Consider the following 17,380-nt stretch of genomic DNA (forward strand, 5'->3'; position numbering starts at 1 on the left):
AAATCGATTAAGGGTTTTCCTAACCCAAAATGCAGCATTTAACTTAAACTAGTCCGCAGAAAACCAACCTTGCATCGACCGATGCAATCTCTAAACCGGGATTTTGGTTCGCGGATGTTACAATTCTCCTCCACCAACTTAGATTCGACCTCGAATCTCGAACAACCATCAGCCAAGGACCACCCGTGCAACCGTCTCCATGGTCCGTGTTAGAATTGCGGAATAGAGTCGTTAGAATGAGAGTAACTAGGTGAAGAAAAAGATAGAATGAATGAGAGACTTAATTAGTACTTCTCATATGTGGTTACATGGTCTAATATAGTAGAACAATGGGCATATAGCCGTTAGGAGTGATAGTGATATGAAAGAGACATAATGCAACTTGTCTTGATATCTCACAAGGTGAAAGCGACCCATCCTTCCCTTTGTTTGACTCGCACCGCTCGTATACCAAAGGTGAACACGTGATTCTTCTTCTTCCCTGCTTGATATTTAGGTTCTTCCAGATCCTTCTTTCCCACGGGCCTCACTACACTTATCAGGCCGCTTCTACACCATTCGCTCCATTGGTCTCTACGGCCTTATTGCTTCGACTGTACGGACACTCGTACGGACGCTTGTACGGACCCGACCTTGATCTCATGTTCCTTCTTCTCACCAATACTCCCCTTTAAGTTTAGCCGGATGCAATGGCTAAACTTGGAATCACGTGATGCATCACCTCATTAAAAACCTCAACATATAAAACCTCTTGGGACAAAACTATATTGAGGGAAAAAAAGTGTGATGACCACGGGAAGAGGATCGAGATCAAGGATGTGTCAAGTCCACAAGACCAAGTTTGCTGTAGATATGAGAGCAAACCTGTCGACTTGCGGCCTTTGTGAAGATATCAGCGAGTTGATCTTTGCTTGGTGTATGACATGGAAGTGTAACTCCTTCTTCGATCTTCTCCCGAACTTTATGACAGTCCAGCTCTATGTGTTTGGTTCTTTCATGAAATACAGAGTTGGTTGCGATATGAATGGTAGCATGGTTGTCGCAGTGCATTGGGATAGGTGTGGATGACTTGATGCCTAGATCTTCAAGCAGCGCCTTGAGCCATGTAAGCTCCGTAGTAAGCTTCCTCATTGCTCGATATTCTGATTCGGCACTTGACATTGAAACCACCTTTTGCTTCTTTGTTTTCCATGTGACTAGGTTTCCTCCAATGAAAGTGCAATAGCCGGTTGTAGATCGCCTATCTGTCCTATCACCGCCCCAATCTGCATCGCAATATCCTACTAGCTCGGTGTTTGAGTTCTTTTCCATCCAAATGCCTTGTCCAGGGCTCCCTTTGAGATAGTGAAATATTCTTTCCACTAGACTCCAATGATATGTGGTTGGGGCTTTCATATACTGGCTCACCTGATTCACAGCATATCAAATGTCAGGTCGGGTGAGAGTCAAGTAGATTAGCTTACCTACAAGTCGACGATAGCAAGAAGGATCTTCATATGGTGGATCCTTTCTCTCCCCTTTTCGTTCTACTTGATATCCATCAGGAAGCGGAGTCTCCATTGGTTTAGCTCCTAGCTTTCCTGTCTCACATAGCAAATCAAGTGTATACTTTCTTTGAGAGAGAAATAAGCCTTCCGGAGAGCGGCAAACTTCAATCCCAAGAATATATTTAAGCTCTCCAAGATCTTTTATATCAAAGACTGACTTAAGATGAGTTTTAATATCTTGAATACCTTCTTTGTTGTCCTCGGAGATGATTAGATCATCAACGTAGATAAGGACAACAACTATACCTTGGGGTGTTTGGCAAGTAAAGAGAGTGGTATCCATGTGAGACTTCTTAAAGCCATGACTCATAAGTGTGGTGCTCAACTTAGGGTACCAAGCTCTAGGCAATTGTTTTAAACCATATATGGTTTTTCTCAAGCGTAATACCTTTCCTGGAGTAATGGGTCTTCAAAACTTGGTGGTGGTGTCATATACACTTCCTCTTGTAGTTCTCCTTGTAGGAAGGCGTTTTTGACATCCATCTGCCATAGCTCCCAAGAAAGGTTAGTAGCTAATTAGAGTACAACCCTTACCGTATGTAATTTTGCTACCGGTGCAAAAGTGTCTCTATAATCTTCCCCATAGTTTTGTGTGAAGCCGCGAGCGACAAGTCGAGCTTTGTATCTCTCAATTTCCCCGTTGCTCAAATACTTGATGGTGAATACCCATTTGGAGCTTACAGCCCCTTTTCCTGGTGGAAGATCGGATTCATCCCAAGTATGATTATGCTCCATTGCTCCAACCTCATCATCAACAGCATTCAACCACTCCTTACTTTCCTTGGCTTCCTCATAGGTACTAGGGATATGGTGTTCATCGATTTTGCTGAGAAACGCCTGATGATCGGCCGGTAGTAGTGCAAGAGAGCATACAGCTTGAATTGGATGAGCAACCGCGTGGTTATTGTAGTATACTTTTGGATGAGATTTGAGTCTTTGGCCTCTTCTCAATGGTTGTGGCGTCGGCTCAGCGGCTTGTTGTTCATGTGATCGGATCCTTTGATTTCTTCTCAATGGTTGTGGCGTCGGCTCAGAGATGTTAACCGGCTGGAGAACTTGTTCCTCCTGTGTCGACCCAAGTATGTTCTCCCCTTCTGGCGCCTGAACCGGGAAGTCAGAATCAGGACAAGAGAAGGATCAGGTGACGTCGGAGGTATAACAGTCGAGTCAGGTGGAGTATCCTGAGACACATTTAGGTTTTGATGTATGGAGACGCCAAGGTGATCGAGTAAGAACTTGAGACTGGCGGATCGATCAGTAGGATTTGCAAGATCCTTGAGATCATCCCAATCTTTCTTGTCAAAGTAGCCTTGTTCTTCAAGAAACTTGACATCCCTAGATATAAACATGCGGTTGTTGATAGGTTCAAATCATTTGTACCCCTTTTGTGTGATCGAGTAGCCGAGAAACACACATCTTGTGCTTTTGGCTTCAAGTTTGTTCCTCAACTCTCCTGGTACAAGAACAAAACAAACACACCCAAATACCTTTAAATGACTTATTGAAGGTTTAAATTGGTTTAATACCTCAAATGGTGATTTATCTTCCAAAAATCTTTGTTGGAATGTGGTTGATAAGGTAACATGCGGTCAAGACTACATCGCCCCAAAATCTTTTTGGTACATTGGTATGGAACATCATTGATCTTGCGACCTCCATCAAGTGTTGATTATTTCTTTCAGCCACTCCATTTTGTTGAGGAGTGTAGGGGCAACTTGTTTGGTGTATAATGCCATGTTTTGCTAGAAGTTCTTTGAACCGATTGCTTGTATACTCGCCACCATTATATGTTCTAAAGACTTTGATCTTAGCATTAAACTGATTAGTAACATAATTTTGAAAATTGGTGAAGGCATCAAACACGCGATCTTTAGAGGGAAGCAATGTAACCCAAGTATATTTAGATTTTTCATCAATAAAGGTCACAAAATACTTGTTACAATCCCTAGAAACACATGGAGAAGTCCACACATCAAAATGAACTAAGTCAAAGCATATTTCATAAAAGGTAGTGGACTTAGAGAAAACAGTCTTACAATGTTTACCAAGAATACAAGCCTCACAACTAGAGTGATTAAACGAAACATTAGGTATCATCAATTCAAGGGCTCGAGAATGAGGATGACCTAATCTAGCATGCCACATAACATTAAAAGAAACACCTAAACAAGAAACATAAGGCGAGCTTGATGATTTAAGAGAGGTGTCTTCAAGAACATAAAGATCATCCTTTGAACCACCTTCTCCTATTAGTTTTCCAGTCTCAATATCCTGAAAGTAAACATCATTAGGCCCAAAGATTGCATAACAATTAAGATCATTAGTTGCCCTCTTTACCGATAGAAGGTTAGAAGTGAATTTAGGCATATAAAATGCCTTGGAGTCTTTATTAAATAGCTTTAGATTACCAATTCGTTGGACTGGTATTTTATCCCCATTAGCTATTATAACATTCCCATTAGCCGGTTCAATATTGCTTAAGATATTCGAGTTACTAATCATATGATGTGAAGCACCCGAATCAACAACTAGAGAACTCTTAGGACTAAGGGTTAAGAAAGTTTTACCGTCGGACTCTTTGAGAGCCAAGGACTTGAAGAACGCTTCCAAGTCTGATTTTCTCACAAAGTCACCGGATGCTGTCTCCTTTCCACTCTTTGATGAGCCGGCTTGTCCTTGTTCATCCTTTGAGTGAGATTGGCTCTCGGATCTTTGTTGTTGTTGAGGGTATTTGGTCGTAAGTGAGGGTGTAGAAATCAGCATTTGTCTCTTGTGTGACTCTTTCTCTTGCAGTGTTCACACCCTCCTTTTGATCAACGATCCTCCAGCCTAAATACTCCTTTGTTGGCCATGACTAACTCCCCTTTACCACTGAATAGGCCGAGAGAACCTTGCTCTTTCTGAATCTGAGCGCACACGTCATCGAGACTTGGGAGCTTATCAGACCTTAGGATGTGCTTGATGAGGTCGTTGAAGGTAGGATTGAGTGTGAGCAGGAGAGCAAAGACTTTGTCATGTTCTCTTCTCGCATTAAGCATAGCCGAATCCATGGTGTTTGGCCTAAGCATCTCAAACTCGGCCCATAGAGACCTAAACTTGCCAAAATGTTTGTTAAACTCCATATCTTCTTGATTCAAGTCGTTGATAGCTTTCTTAACTAAAAAAGCACGAGTGAGATTGGAGATATTGCCAAACACATTCTTAAGAGTCTCCCATAGTTCACTCGCCGTCTCACAATATGAGTAGGCTTCAAGAATTGGAGCTTCAAGAGAGTTTTGGAGGATGGAGAGGACAATCTGATCTTCTTGAAACCATTTGGCTTCTTCTTCGAGTCTAGCCTCCTCTTCATCTTCTTTGATGGTTTCATGCCCATCTTCCTTGGTGGCTTTCTTTGGAGCTTTTCCACCTTCGATATGGCTCCAAAGTCTGCGGCCACATAATGCGGTTTTAGTGGTTCTTGACCACAGGAGATAGTTTACTTCTTTGAGGACGGTAGGTAGTATCAGGGGTTTTGAGTTTTCCATGGTTGAGTGCTATGGACCGCTGGATAAAACTTTTACCCGGAGAATAAAAACGTAAACGGTGAACTAGAAGAACAAGAGAGAAAATACTTTGAGAATGAAGAGAATCTAGAGAATAGAGGAGTCAGATTGTCAAGAACAACAACCTGGCTCTGATACCATGTTAGAATTGTGGAATATAGTCGATAGAATGAGAGAGTAACTAGGTGAAGAAAAAGATAGAAAATGAAAGACTAAATTAGTATTTCTCATATGTGGTTACATGGTCTAATATAGTAGAACAATGGGCATATAGCCATTAGGAGTGATAGTGATATGAAAGAGACATAATGCAACTTGTCTTGATATCTCACAAGGTGAAAGCAACCCGTCCTTCCCTTTGTTTGACTCGCACCGCTCGTATACCAAAGGTGAACACGTGATTCTTCTTCTTCCCTGCTCGATATTTAGGTTCTTCCAGATCCTTCTTTCCCATGGGCCACACTACACTTATCAGGCCGCTTCTACACCATTCACTCCATTGGTCTCTACGGCCTTAAGTCTTCGACTGTACGGACACTCGTACGGATGCTTGTACGGACACGACCTTGATCTCATGTTACTTCTTCTCACCAATAGTCCGCACTCCTGCGACCGATCTACGAAAGGTCTCCTCTAGGCGATAGACTCACGCTCCAGGCATTATTTGCTCTCGACTTTTGGACTTTCCTTTACTCATAGGCCTTAATCTTGAGTTTTTATTGGCTCATCATCAGACCTAAGTCTGCATGCCATAATGTTGGCTCCTCATCGGGCATAAGCCCGCGTGCCATAATATATATAAGGAAGTCAAATATTCGTCTCTCGGGTTGCCACCCTACAGCGCGCCCCTGGATCGTCTTCCGAAGTCGATATACCAACCATACTTCCAAGCCACAAATTCTCAGAATATGGCAGTACTAGGAGAACCAAAGTCCCCTAAGAGTCGTGAGCAAAACAATTCTAAACACGTCTGAGTCCTATCCCTATCCAGGTTTCCTTCCCGTGGCTCGCGTAAAACAACACAATGTCCTACCAACCACATATCCCCTCACTGGAATACCTCATGACCACACAAGGATCATATACATGCCATAAGGGCCACCACAAAGGCCAAACAGATGTCCTAAACAGGCCTGTCCTATGGGAAAGTTGTTAAAGGGTGAGGACCAGGGTTCGAGGAACGCCTGGCGCACCAATAACCTAATGTGGATTTGGATGAATAGTTCCATTTGCCATGGTGAGGGGTTAGGATCGATGCCCTGCAGGGCCAGCTTGGGGTCCGTTGGGGCGGCTAGCGGTGGGCTAGTTGGGTCTGCGGGACGGGTTGTCACATAAAAATTGATTTTTATTGTAACACCCCGTCCCGTGGACCCCACTAGCCCCCCGCTAGCTTGCCTCCATAGGCCCAAAACTGGCCCTGCAGGGCATCGATCCTAACCCCTCACTGGGCAAATGGTACAGTCAATTGGTGACAGCTTGTCTTGTGGGAAGGTTGTTAAAGGGTGGGGACCAGGGTTCGAGGAACGCCTGGTGCACCAATAACCTACTGTGGATTTGGATGAATAGTTCCATTTGCCCAGTGAGGGGTTAGGATCGATGCCCTGCAGGGCCAGCTTTGGGCCTATGGGAGCAAGCTAGCGGGGGCTAGTGGGGTCCACGGGACGGGTTGTTATATTTGTGGTGGTCCTCCTCTAGTAAACTGATCAAGGTGATATCTAACACTACGATGCGGGCCAAGATACCCTGTCCTTGTGGGATATCCAGAGTCAACCAAAATATACTTCCCATTTGGCGGATGTGGAAAAGAAACTTCATTCTTCGCACAATAAGTCAACACCTTTGTATCGTATGCTCTACATGGTACTCCAACATATGCATATACAAACTTCATATTGAAGTTACATATAGCAAGGATATTCATAGTTGGTTCCAATTTTCTTCCTTTGTAAGCTTCTGAATTTGTACTTGGAGGACGAACCCCACAATGAATATCTATTCACTAATCCAAATTACATATTTTAAAAAAAAAATCTCATATATTATTTACAGATGTTAATTTTGTGATGCAATCCCAGCTTCGTCTTCTAAAAAAAAATATAATGTACTTTAAATATGTTTTTTTCNATTCGGATCTAGGTTAGGACTCTGTCAAAATCTTTAATGAAATTCACTTCATTTGTTTATTTGGAAAGCATTCTTAGTTACGTAAATTTTTGTGAAGTATTTAGACATATATTTATGATTGTGAAAAATAGCCATATATACATTACCTTTCTTTTATTCCATGCGTATACATATAATTATAATTTTTTTTAATTCAGGTGGTTTTTAATTACATTGAATTTTCGGAAATAGGGAAAATGATACGCTATATATATATATATATCTCACATTACAATTTAACACGTATATATATCTTATTATATAAAGTTGGGTTTTGAAAGTTAGTCATTAACAAAATTTTGACATGTGTCAAGTTATCAATCTTAGATTTTGACATGTGTAAAAATTGATATTTAATAAGAGGAATTTGATTACAACAAAAATTAAATATTTTGTTTTTAAAAATATTAATAATGTAAAAAGATAATTATCAAAAACTACAGAATTTATAAAAAATACAAAGTTTTTTTAAAAATAATTATAAGGAGATTATATATATATATTTCATAAAATTTGAAATTATAATATTATTTACTTATTTTTAATTTTAAGTTATTAATTCTACAAAAAAATATAGAAAAAGGGATTAAGGAAAATATACAGTTAATTATTAATTCTAAATTTTATAAATACTCACTTTTATATAAACATAGATCGTCTCATATTAAAACAATTTATTCAAAAACACTGCTTTCAACTTTGTTTAATTGAGAAATTTTTTTAATGGGAAGGTAAATTTTTCTTATTTTTTTAAACCAAAATTTTCTCCTACTTTCTCATTTTTCAGTTGGGAATAGGTAAGATTAATATGTTTTTTTTTTTTTTTTTGACAACAATAGAATCAGCTCAAAAGAGCCAATTTGGAGGAAAAGAGTTTACAAACAAAACATGCTGCAGTGACAGTCGCGCTTGGCGTGCCAGAGAATCCGCTTTGACATTCGCATTACGTAAGATTAATATGTTGACCTACAAAAAAGATTAATAATTTAATGTATGCGTCTTTTTTTCATAATACTGTATCTTAAAATTTATCGTAATATTTTTACATTGTTTTATTTAATTTATATTTTTATCATTGAATTATTAATTATTAGGGATTCATATATTATCATGCTTATAACTTTCTATTGTTTCTTTAATTATGCCAAATTATTTTTCTACTAATTTCTCAAACTTTTTTTTTTTGCAAACATAATTGTTACCATTATTCATTCAATCCCAAAAGGAGATAACGAGTAGAACCTCATCAACCTAATGGATAGATAAAATAGGCTAATCAAACATAAGTTTACAACAAACATAGATAGATAGGTTGGAAAAACATAAATCGTTGTTGATAGATCCATAGGAGCTCAAAGACTCTGACACCCTGGTATGTGGAAATGTTTAAAAGAATTGATTTGGCCACATATGTCACCAAAATGCACTTATTTTTTCGGTCAAGGGTCCTGAGAGAACTTCATGATGGTTGACCTTTCTGGAAGTGATTGTCGGAACTGTGCGAGTGAGGACAAAACACAGAAAAAAATCATTTGTTGATTTGTAGGATCGGTAAACAAGTTTTTAAAGCCTCTCATACGTAACAAACTGGCCATCGAATATAGGTGGGTTCACGGTCTGGGAATAGATGTAGGACCCACTTAGTAAGGTGGGCCCATGGACTGAGAGTGGACATGGGCTCACTAAGAAAGGTGGCGGTTGAAGCGTTACAGAGACAAACGCTACATCATGGTGTGTTAAAGGCACTTCCAGGAATACATTGGGAAATTTAACATTAATTACTATCAAAATATTTTGTGATGTTAGAAAAAGATTTTACTTTCATTGGTTGTCGGAGCAAACCATTTTGAGAAAGCAAAAAGACGTGAACATTTTCTCTCCACACAGGAGGAGGGCAGAGCCGAGGTTCTCTCTATGGTGAAGAAGGTTGGACATAAGGTTAGCTTCCCAAGGGAAGAAGGCGGAGCCAAATTTCTCTCCATGGTGGAGGAGGTTGAATGCAAGGTTCTCTCCATAAGGGATGAGGGCAGAGTCGAGGTTTTCTCCATGGTGGTCATACATTATTGTGATGATACATCATTGATTAGTATATTATGTAATATATAAACACATTAAACCAGCTATATTACTTTCACTTCTGCATAGTTACTATCACGAATACATTGGAAAATTTAACATTAGTTACTATCAAAAGATTTTGTGACGTTAGAAAATGGTTTTTACTTTCATTGGTTGTCGGAGCAAACCGTTTTGAGATAGCAAAAAGAAGTGAACATGTTCTCTCCACACAGGAGGAGGGCAGAGCCGAGGTTCTCTCTATGGTGGAGAAGGTTGGACACAAGGTTATCTCCCCAAAGGAGGAAGGTGGAAGAGGTTGGACACAAGGTTATCTCCCAAAGGGAAGAAGGCGGAACCAAGGTTCTCTCCATGGTGGAGGATGTTGGACGCAAAGTTCTCTCCATAAGAGATGAGGGCGAAGCCGAGGTTTTCTCCATGGTGGTCATACATTATTGTGATGATACATCATTGTTTAGTATATTATGTAATATATTTTGTTTGTTCAAAATGTTTTTTGAGCCAACACTTTTAGTAATTAAAAAACTTTGCAGAATTGAAAGTAAAATAGTTGGCTTAATGTGTTCATATAGACATTTTCTACGTGGTGATAAAGAATATATTTATAACATAGAGTATATTTAGGTGTAAAAGAATACACTTTTAATATTAACATTCATAAAAGATTTGTAAATGGATATAAATCAGTGTATTATAACAAAAATAAATTTATAAACAACAATCAACAAATTTTAATATATTTTTGTTAAATTTTATTTAATTTATAAAACTTTAAACCCGCACATCGGGCGGGTCCTCATCTAGTATATATATATATATGTTATATTTGTTATACATGTTATAAAATTGTAGCTCCAGTTGATAATATACCTTATGAGTAATTAATCTTTTCTTTCTTATAAGTAAAATATAATAATAAATCTTTATGGTATATGTTTCTACTAATGTTTCACTTCAATTTTATTTTCATGTTTAGATTTTTATAGATACAATTACATAACTTTTTTTTTTACTCCACCATGCATTAAAATCTTAATTACATTCTAATACTCATTAAACCATTCTAAATTTTGGAATATAAACATTTTTTGGTTATAATTTTAATAATAACATTATTACTAAAAAAAATTTATAGTATTACTTTACTATTTTAAAATTTTCATTTATTTTACTTAATTCATTTTTAGATAGTTATTATTTTTATTATTTACTAAAATTTTATATTATTTTTTATACTATTTTAAAAGGGAAATTGTCATAAATACCACTAAAATAGGTTTTTATTCCAAAATTACCAAAATTTAGTTTTTTCCCAAAAATACCACTAAAATATACTTTTTCCAAAAATACCACATAATTGAACTAAAGTTCTAATACTAAAATCTAATTACTAAATTCTAAATACTAAACCCTACCCCTAAAAACTATACCCTAAAACTAAATATGTCAACCCAAACCTAAAAAAAAAATTATACATCTTTAAAAATTAATTTTTGTGTTTGTGGCAATTTTGGAAAAAAAAATTTGTGGTATTTTTGGAAAAAAAAATCTAAAATGTGGTATTTTTGGAAAAAAAAAATTAGTGGTATTTAATGGAATTTCTCATTTTAAAAATTAATTAATTTTAATTAATTCGTTTTTATTTATGTTTTACTATTATTAATTATAAGTAATAATTATGTAATGAATGAATATTAAAATAATATTTTTTATGCAAAAAAAAATTGATAGGTGGATGTTGATGTAGTGGAAGGAGAAGTGAGCAAAATTAATTTTATCTATAAAAATATTTAGCAATTATTTGAATAACTAGAATTGAAGGGGTATTTGATGAAGAAAAAGAAAAAAATAAAATATAAAAAATGAATAGAAAATAGAATAGAATACAATTTCTCTCCTTCACTCACTAGTCACTAGCCACCGATTCTATAGTAATAAAAAAAGTTCTTCTATGTAATTCACCACTTTATCCCTACCCCACATTAATCTCTTATCTCACAACATTTTCTATTACACAGGACTATATCTCCAATCTTGAATAGTATTGTGACTCCTCAAGCTAATTGTTACCGCAACCTCCTCAAGCTACCCTCACCAATTCGCAGAATCACATCCACCTTTGTGGTGGTCGATTTGCAGAGCAACTCCAACCCTGCTCATTTCCTTGGCATAGCTCTTACGAGAGTCCTAGCTTTGGATGCTTCCTCGCCACTTAGTCTCTGTTTCAAGACAATGGCCACCCTCTCTTCCCTAGACCTGCTCTTGGAAGATGCATTGATATGCCTTGATCTCACAGGTTCCAGAATGCTGTCAAGCTTTTGGTCCATAGCTCTCAAGCACCTAATATCTATTGCCCCTATCTATCTGTATTGCTTTAATGTTTCAATTTCTGGGATGTCCCCTATGTTATCTCCTGAACTAGCCTATTGTCTTTGTATGTTACTCTTTCATTAATGAATGATAACATCTGTTTGTCCAAAAAAAAAAGAATAGTATTGTGACTACTTTTGTAATTATGTTTGTAAAATGTACTATATGTCAAAGAAGCCCAAATTAAAACCATCAATCTATTATTCTACTTGGAGCTAAAACCAAACTTTTCTTCATACTTGGATTTCATCCCATCACATTAGCTCCAAGCCTCCAAGTATCATGTTAACCCAATTGACACCTTCAGTAATGCGTGGGCTTTTCGAAAGGAAACAGAAAAACTATTTTAAGATCAAGTGCCACTTAAGGCCAAGGAGACTTCAAGACTTCTTCACTTCTCCGTATACTTTCTTTTTCTTATAATTAATGTCGTAACCATTTATTTTTCTATGTCTAATTTTTCTTAAAACAAAAGAGATATCTCAGAATGTAGAAATGTTAAAAACGCTCTCGAGAAAAGCTCTCTCTCGTAGCTATGGGGTGTGGATTTTGTGGTCTCTGATTCGTGATTTGATTCGGGGTTTGATCCGGTTGTGGTCGGGATTTGATGAGGGTGGATTTTGGCTTGAGATCCTTTTGGTTCGTTTCTAGTTTTTGGGACAAAGATTTCCCAGATCTGAGATGGAGATCTCCGGATCTTGGGTTTCTTTCTCTGGGTTCGTATCGGGCTTCTCCGGATCTCTATTCTGTCTCATGGGGAGGATTCATAGAGGAACGATTAGTCTTTAATTCTCACTCGGTCTTGTTTTTTTCTGGCTTGGATTACGGTTTCGTCGGATTGATATGGATTTATTTGGATTGGAGTGGGAGAGTTTTGATTCGGGAAATCGGAGTTTTTGTCTTCGGAGAACTCTTGTCACATCTAGCTTCCGTTTTTGGCTCATCATGGGAGTCAAATCAGGGTCGAGGTTTTGGGGATCTTGATTGCGGCTCTTGGGAGCAAGCTTTTGTTTCGTCTCCTTTGTGTTATTTGGTTTTTTATATGTTGTTTGCTGGGAATAAGTTACCAACGGCCTGTCCGTATGGTTGTAGTCGTCTCTCGTTTTGGTTTTCTCTTGTGTTTTGTTTCTGTAATCATTTGGGTTGTACCCGATGTATTTTTCTCGTACGAATCATAATAAATCCTTGCTGGCCCTTTTCTTGGTCCCCCGTTTTTCTTCTCTTGATGTTTCCATGTTGGGTTTGTTATGATTTCATTCAGCCTTTGGTTGCTGCTTTTATATTGGGTTTAGGTGTTGGGCTCTTGCTGGGCTTACAGCTCTTGTGTTCGACGTGGAAGGGTGCTTTTCTCCCAATCCTGCTTTTATTTTTGTTTGGCACGGCTCTCACTCATCGCGGGTTTTATTATGACTTATGGGCATTTCCCTTATCGGTATTATATGATAATTTGGGTTATGGATGCCTCAGGGGTATCGCGCGCATGTTTCTTTGGTTTTTTATTTTTCTTATTTTTCTTATCTTCTTAAGGGTGAGAGGAGGTGAGATTGGGTGTTTTTATGCCCATCAAAATCCACTGGTCCTATGAATATTGTAAGTTGGAATTGTCAAGGCCTAGGTAATAAGGTCACAATTGGAAATCTTAGAGATTTATGGTCAAAACATCGGCCAGATTTTTTATTCCTCATGGAAACCAAACAACCTTATACCTGTTTGGAAAAATTTGTTGGTCATTTTGGATACAAGAATTTAAAAACAATTGAACCTATAGGTAGTAGTGGTGGTATGGCTCTTTTTTATAATCAGGATGAGTTTCAGGTTTCAATTCTCTATGAGTCTAACCGGCTAATTGATATTGAAGCGGTTTATAAAGGTCGAATAATTAATTTAACTTTTATTTATGGTGATCCAGTTCCTAAGAATCGGGATTTGGTTTGGGAACGTCTTCTGCGTATTAGTTCCTCTCGGTCCACTCCTTGGTTTGTGGTGGGGGATTTTAATGAGCTAACGGGGAACCATGAAAAGCGTGGAGGAAAACTACGTCATCCTTCATCTTTTCTTGCTTTCAATGGAATGATTCAGGACTGTGGTTTTTTGGAGTTCCCGTATCTTGGGGATTGTTTGTCTTGGAGGGGTTGGCGTGATAAAAAACCTATACGTTGTAGGTTGGACAGGGCTTTAGGGAATGAGGATTGGCATGAGCTGTTCCCAGACACGGTTACAAAGTATTTGCCAATGATAGCCTCTGATCACAAACCGCTTGTGGTTAATATTGGCGCTAAAAGGCTGCGGGGGAAACGGAGTTTTATGTTCGACCGCCGTTGGATTGGTAAGACGGGTTTGATGGAAGCGATTACCTCGGGATGGGATGGGGGTTTAGACCAGGGGTCAATTCCTTTTGTAGATAAGATTGTGAATTGTCGAAAGGCGATCTCTCAGTGGCGAAAATCTCAAGTACCCTATGGTAGGGAAACTATTGAGGATTTAAAACAGCAGTTAGATGTGGCTCAAGCGGATGATTCCATCCCTCCCTCTACAATCTCCAATTTACAGAATCGGCTATGTGAGGCTTACAGGGATGAAGAGATTCACTGGTTTCAAAAAAGTCGGAATAAATGGATGCGATTGGGGGATACTAATTCTAAGTATTTTCATGCCCAAACAAAGCAGCGACGAGCTCGTAATCGGATTACTGGTTTGTTTGATAATAATGGTATCTGGTCCACCGAGGATGTGGATATTTGTCATACTGCGGTATCGTATTTCGAGGAACTGTTTACCTCAATTAACCTGGTCAATTTTGAGGAGGTTTTAGAGGAGGTCAACACGGTTGTGACGGAGGAGGAGAATGAGCGGCTCACAGTACCCGCAACAGAGGCTGAGGTCAAGTCTGCCTTATTTATGATGCATCCGGATAAAGCCCCAGGCCCAGACGGGATGACAGCTTTATTTTTCCAAAAATCGTGGAATATAGTAAAAACGGATCTAGTGGATTTGGTTAACAGGTTTCTTGTTGAGGGTGTTTTTGATAAGGGTTTAAATAGAACACATATTTGCCTCATTCCGAAAGGGGCCAAGCCAACTCGGATGACAGAATTGCGGCCGATTAGTCTATGTAATGTGGGATATAAGGTTATCTCAAAGATTTTGTGTCAGCGGCTTAAGAAGGTTTTACCGGGTCTTATTTCTGAGACTCAGTCGGCTTTTGTCCCTGGTCGTTTTATCTCAGATAATATTCTCATTGCTCAGGAGATGTTTCATGGTTTGCGCACAAACCCATCTTGTAAAGGGAAATTTATGGCTATAAAGACAGACATGAGCAAGGCATATGATAGGGTCGAATGGGATTTTGTTGCGGCAGTGTTACGGAAAATGGGGTTTGCAGAGTCATGGGTTTCGTGGATTATGTTTTGTGTCACTTCAGTTGAGTATAAAGTTCTCCTAAATGGACAGCCGAATGGGTTGATAATCCCACAAAGGGGTTTACGGCAGGGCGACCCCTTATCCCCTTACCTGTTTATTTTATGCACAGAGGTTTTAGTTGCGAATGTACGGAAAGCAGAGAGGAATAAGCTTATTACAGGTATAAAAGTGGCGAATAAATGCCCGCCTATTACACATTTATTGTTTGCTGATGACAGTCTATTTTTCTGTAAGGCGGACAAAGATCAATGTCGGGTTATTTTGGATATACTGAAGCAGTATGAGTGTGCTTCGGGTCAACAAATTAATTTTTCTAAGTCCTCGGTACAGTTTGGCCATAAGATTGACGAGGCAACAAAGACAGAGTTACAGGGTGTCCTCGGGATCACAACTTTGGGCGGCATGGGGTCTTACCTAGGTTTACCCGAGAGTTTGGGAGGGGCTAAGACAAAGGTTTTCTCTTTTGTGCGAGATAGAATTCAGAGTCGGACGAGTAGTTGGACAGCAAACTTGCTTTCTAAAGGAGGCAGGGAAGTGATGATTAAATCAGTTGCTACTGCTGTTCCGACATTCGTGATGTCTTGTTTTTGGTTACCAAAAACAATTACATCAAAACTCACTAGTGCGGTGGCTAATTTTTGGTGGTGTAATAATGGTCAGTCGAGGGGTATGCATTGGCTTGCCTGGGAAAAATTATGTGTTAGTAAACAACTAGGGGGGCTGGGTTTTAGGAATGTGGATGATTTTAATTCAGCCTTACTGGCTAAGCAGTTATGGCGTCTCATTGACGTTCCAGATTCACTGTTTGCTAGGGTTTTTAAAAGCAGGTACTACAGGAATTCGCACCCATTGGATCCAATTAGGTCATACTCTCCATCCTATGGATGGAGGAGTATATGTTCCGCTCGCTCTCTGGTAAATAAAGGGCTTATTAAACGGGTTGGTTCCGGGGACACCATCTCAATATGGTCTGATCCTTGGGTACCAGCTCAATTCCCGAGACCAGCTTTAAGCAAGGGCCCGTTACGGGACCCTTCTCTTCAAATGAATCAATTAATTGATCGACAGACAAACACTTGGCGTATGGATATGCTCAATGAGCATTTTGATCCGCTAGATGTTGCTTTGATAGGGGCTATACCTTTAGGAGGTAACCAAAGGGATGACTCATTCGGTTGGCACTTTACAAAAACGGGGAAGTATACAGTTAAATCAGGATATCATACGGCTCGTCTTGATGTACCACGGACTTTTTCGGCATCTGGGTGTGGTCCGGAAATAACCCCCCTTCTGGCTAGTGTTTGGCGGGTTCGTTGCCCTCCAAAGATTCAACACTTTATGTGGCAGGTTTTATCGGGGTGTATTTCGGTCTCGGTAAATTTGGGACGACGTGGTATTGCTTGCGACTTAGGATGTGTACGGTGTGGTGCTGATGCGGAAACAATAAATCATGCTATTTTTGTTTGCCCTCCGGCTCGACAGGTTTGGGCTTTGGCACACGTGCCAGTGGGACCAATTTCCTTTCCGACGGATTCTGTGTATGCTAATATTGATCATTTTTTAGGACAGCAGAATCCTGGGGCTTCTGTGGAGGTTTTTTCTTGGCTTATGTGGTATATTTGGAAAGCTAGGAATGCAAGTGTTTTTGAAAATATTGTGGAGCGGCCGGAGGATATTGTTTTGGTAGCAGAGGGTGAGGCATCTGCGTGGCAGCAGGCTCAGGTAGAGGGGGATTTGGAGACTTATCCCACCCCTCCTATAGCTTCAGGGTCACCGGTTAGGGTGGCAGCTGCTACCCTACCCACGGTTTTTTCGGGTTATCGCTGCTTTTTGGATGGATCGTGGAAAGCGGGTGACCCTTTTGCAGGAGCCGGATGGTGGTGTACCTCGTTCCAGTCCGCGTTGCCGACTATGGGAGCCAGGAATTTCCGACGAAGTCTTTCCCCATTACATCCTGAAGTTGAAGCTTTTATTTGGGCGATGCGCTGCATGATCGGACATGATTTCAAAGATGTGGCTTTCTTTACTGACTGTTCAGACTTGGTGAAGATGGTGTCTTCTCCTTCGGACTGGCCAGCTTTCTCGGCGTACCTTGACGACTTCAAGATTGATAGGGAGGAATTTTCATCTTTTTCCTTATCTTTAGTTTCTAGAACTGCTAATGTATGTGCGGATTCTCTGGCACGCCAAGCGCGTACCTCTTCGCACCATGTTTTGTTTGTAAACAATTTCCCACCCAATTGGCTCGTTTGAGCTGATGTT

General features: G+C 39.3%; 2 protein-coding genes across 2 annotated transcripts; both read right to left on the reverse strand.

Moving 5' to 3' along the window:
• Positions 811-1,830, reverse strand: LOC109128022 (uncharacterized mitochondrial protein AtMg00810-like). Its single transcript, XM_019233687.1, has 2 exons — positions 1,468-1,830; positions 811-1,407 (listed from the first exon to the last, which is right to left on the reverse strand). Exons 1-2 carry the CDS (start codon positions 1,828-1,830, stop codon positions 811-813), a joined length of 960 nt encoding a protein of 319 aa, XP_019089232.1.
• Positions 1,923-4,310, reverse strand: LOC109128023. The gene is made up of 4 exons (XM_019233688.1): positions 3,481-4,310; positions 2,708-2,882; positions 2,082-2,648; positions 1,923-2,030 (listed from the first exon to the last, which is right to left on the reverse strand). Exons 1-4 carry the CDS (start codon positions 4,308-4,310, stop codon positions 1,923-1,925), a joined length of 1,680 nt encoding a protein of 559 aa, XP_019089233.1.

Source organism: Camelina sativa, chromosome 12 (genome assembly GCF_000633955.1).
Source record: "Camelina sativa cultivar DH55 chromosome 12, Cs, whole genome shotgun sequence".
Classification (NCBI taxonomy): domain Eukaryota; kingdom Viridiplantae; phylum Streptophyta; class Magnoliopsida; order Brassicales; family Brassicaceae; genus Camelina; species Camelina sativa.

What these genes read in the sequence shown, in the direction of transcription:
- LOC109128022 (XM_019233687.1), bottom strand. Translation starts at nt 1,830, where the DNA reads ATGGATACCACTCTCTTTACTTGCCAAACACCCCAAGGTATAGTTGTT. An exon ending in CTTCTTGCTATCGTCGACTT is followed by an intron (nt 1,408 to 1,467) that starts GTAGGTAAGCTA and finishes GCTGTGAATCAG; the next exon opens with GTGAGCCAGTATATGAAAGC.
- LOC109128023 (XM_019233688.1), bottom strand. Translation starts at nt 4,310, where the DNA reads ATGCTGATTTCTACACCCTCACTTACGACCAAATACCCTCAACAACAA. An exon ending in GTTTCTAGGGATTGTAACAA is followed by an intron (nt 2,883 to 3,480) that starts GTATTTTGTGAC and finishes GTTTATATCTAG; the next exon opens with GGATGTCAAGTTTCTTGAAG. An exon ending in CGGTAGCAAAATTACATACG is followed by an intron (nt 2,031 to 2,081) that starts GTAAGGGTTGTA and finishes GAGCTATGGCAG; the next exon opens with ATGGATGTCAAAAACGCCTT.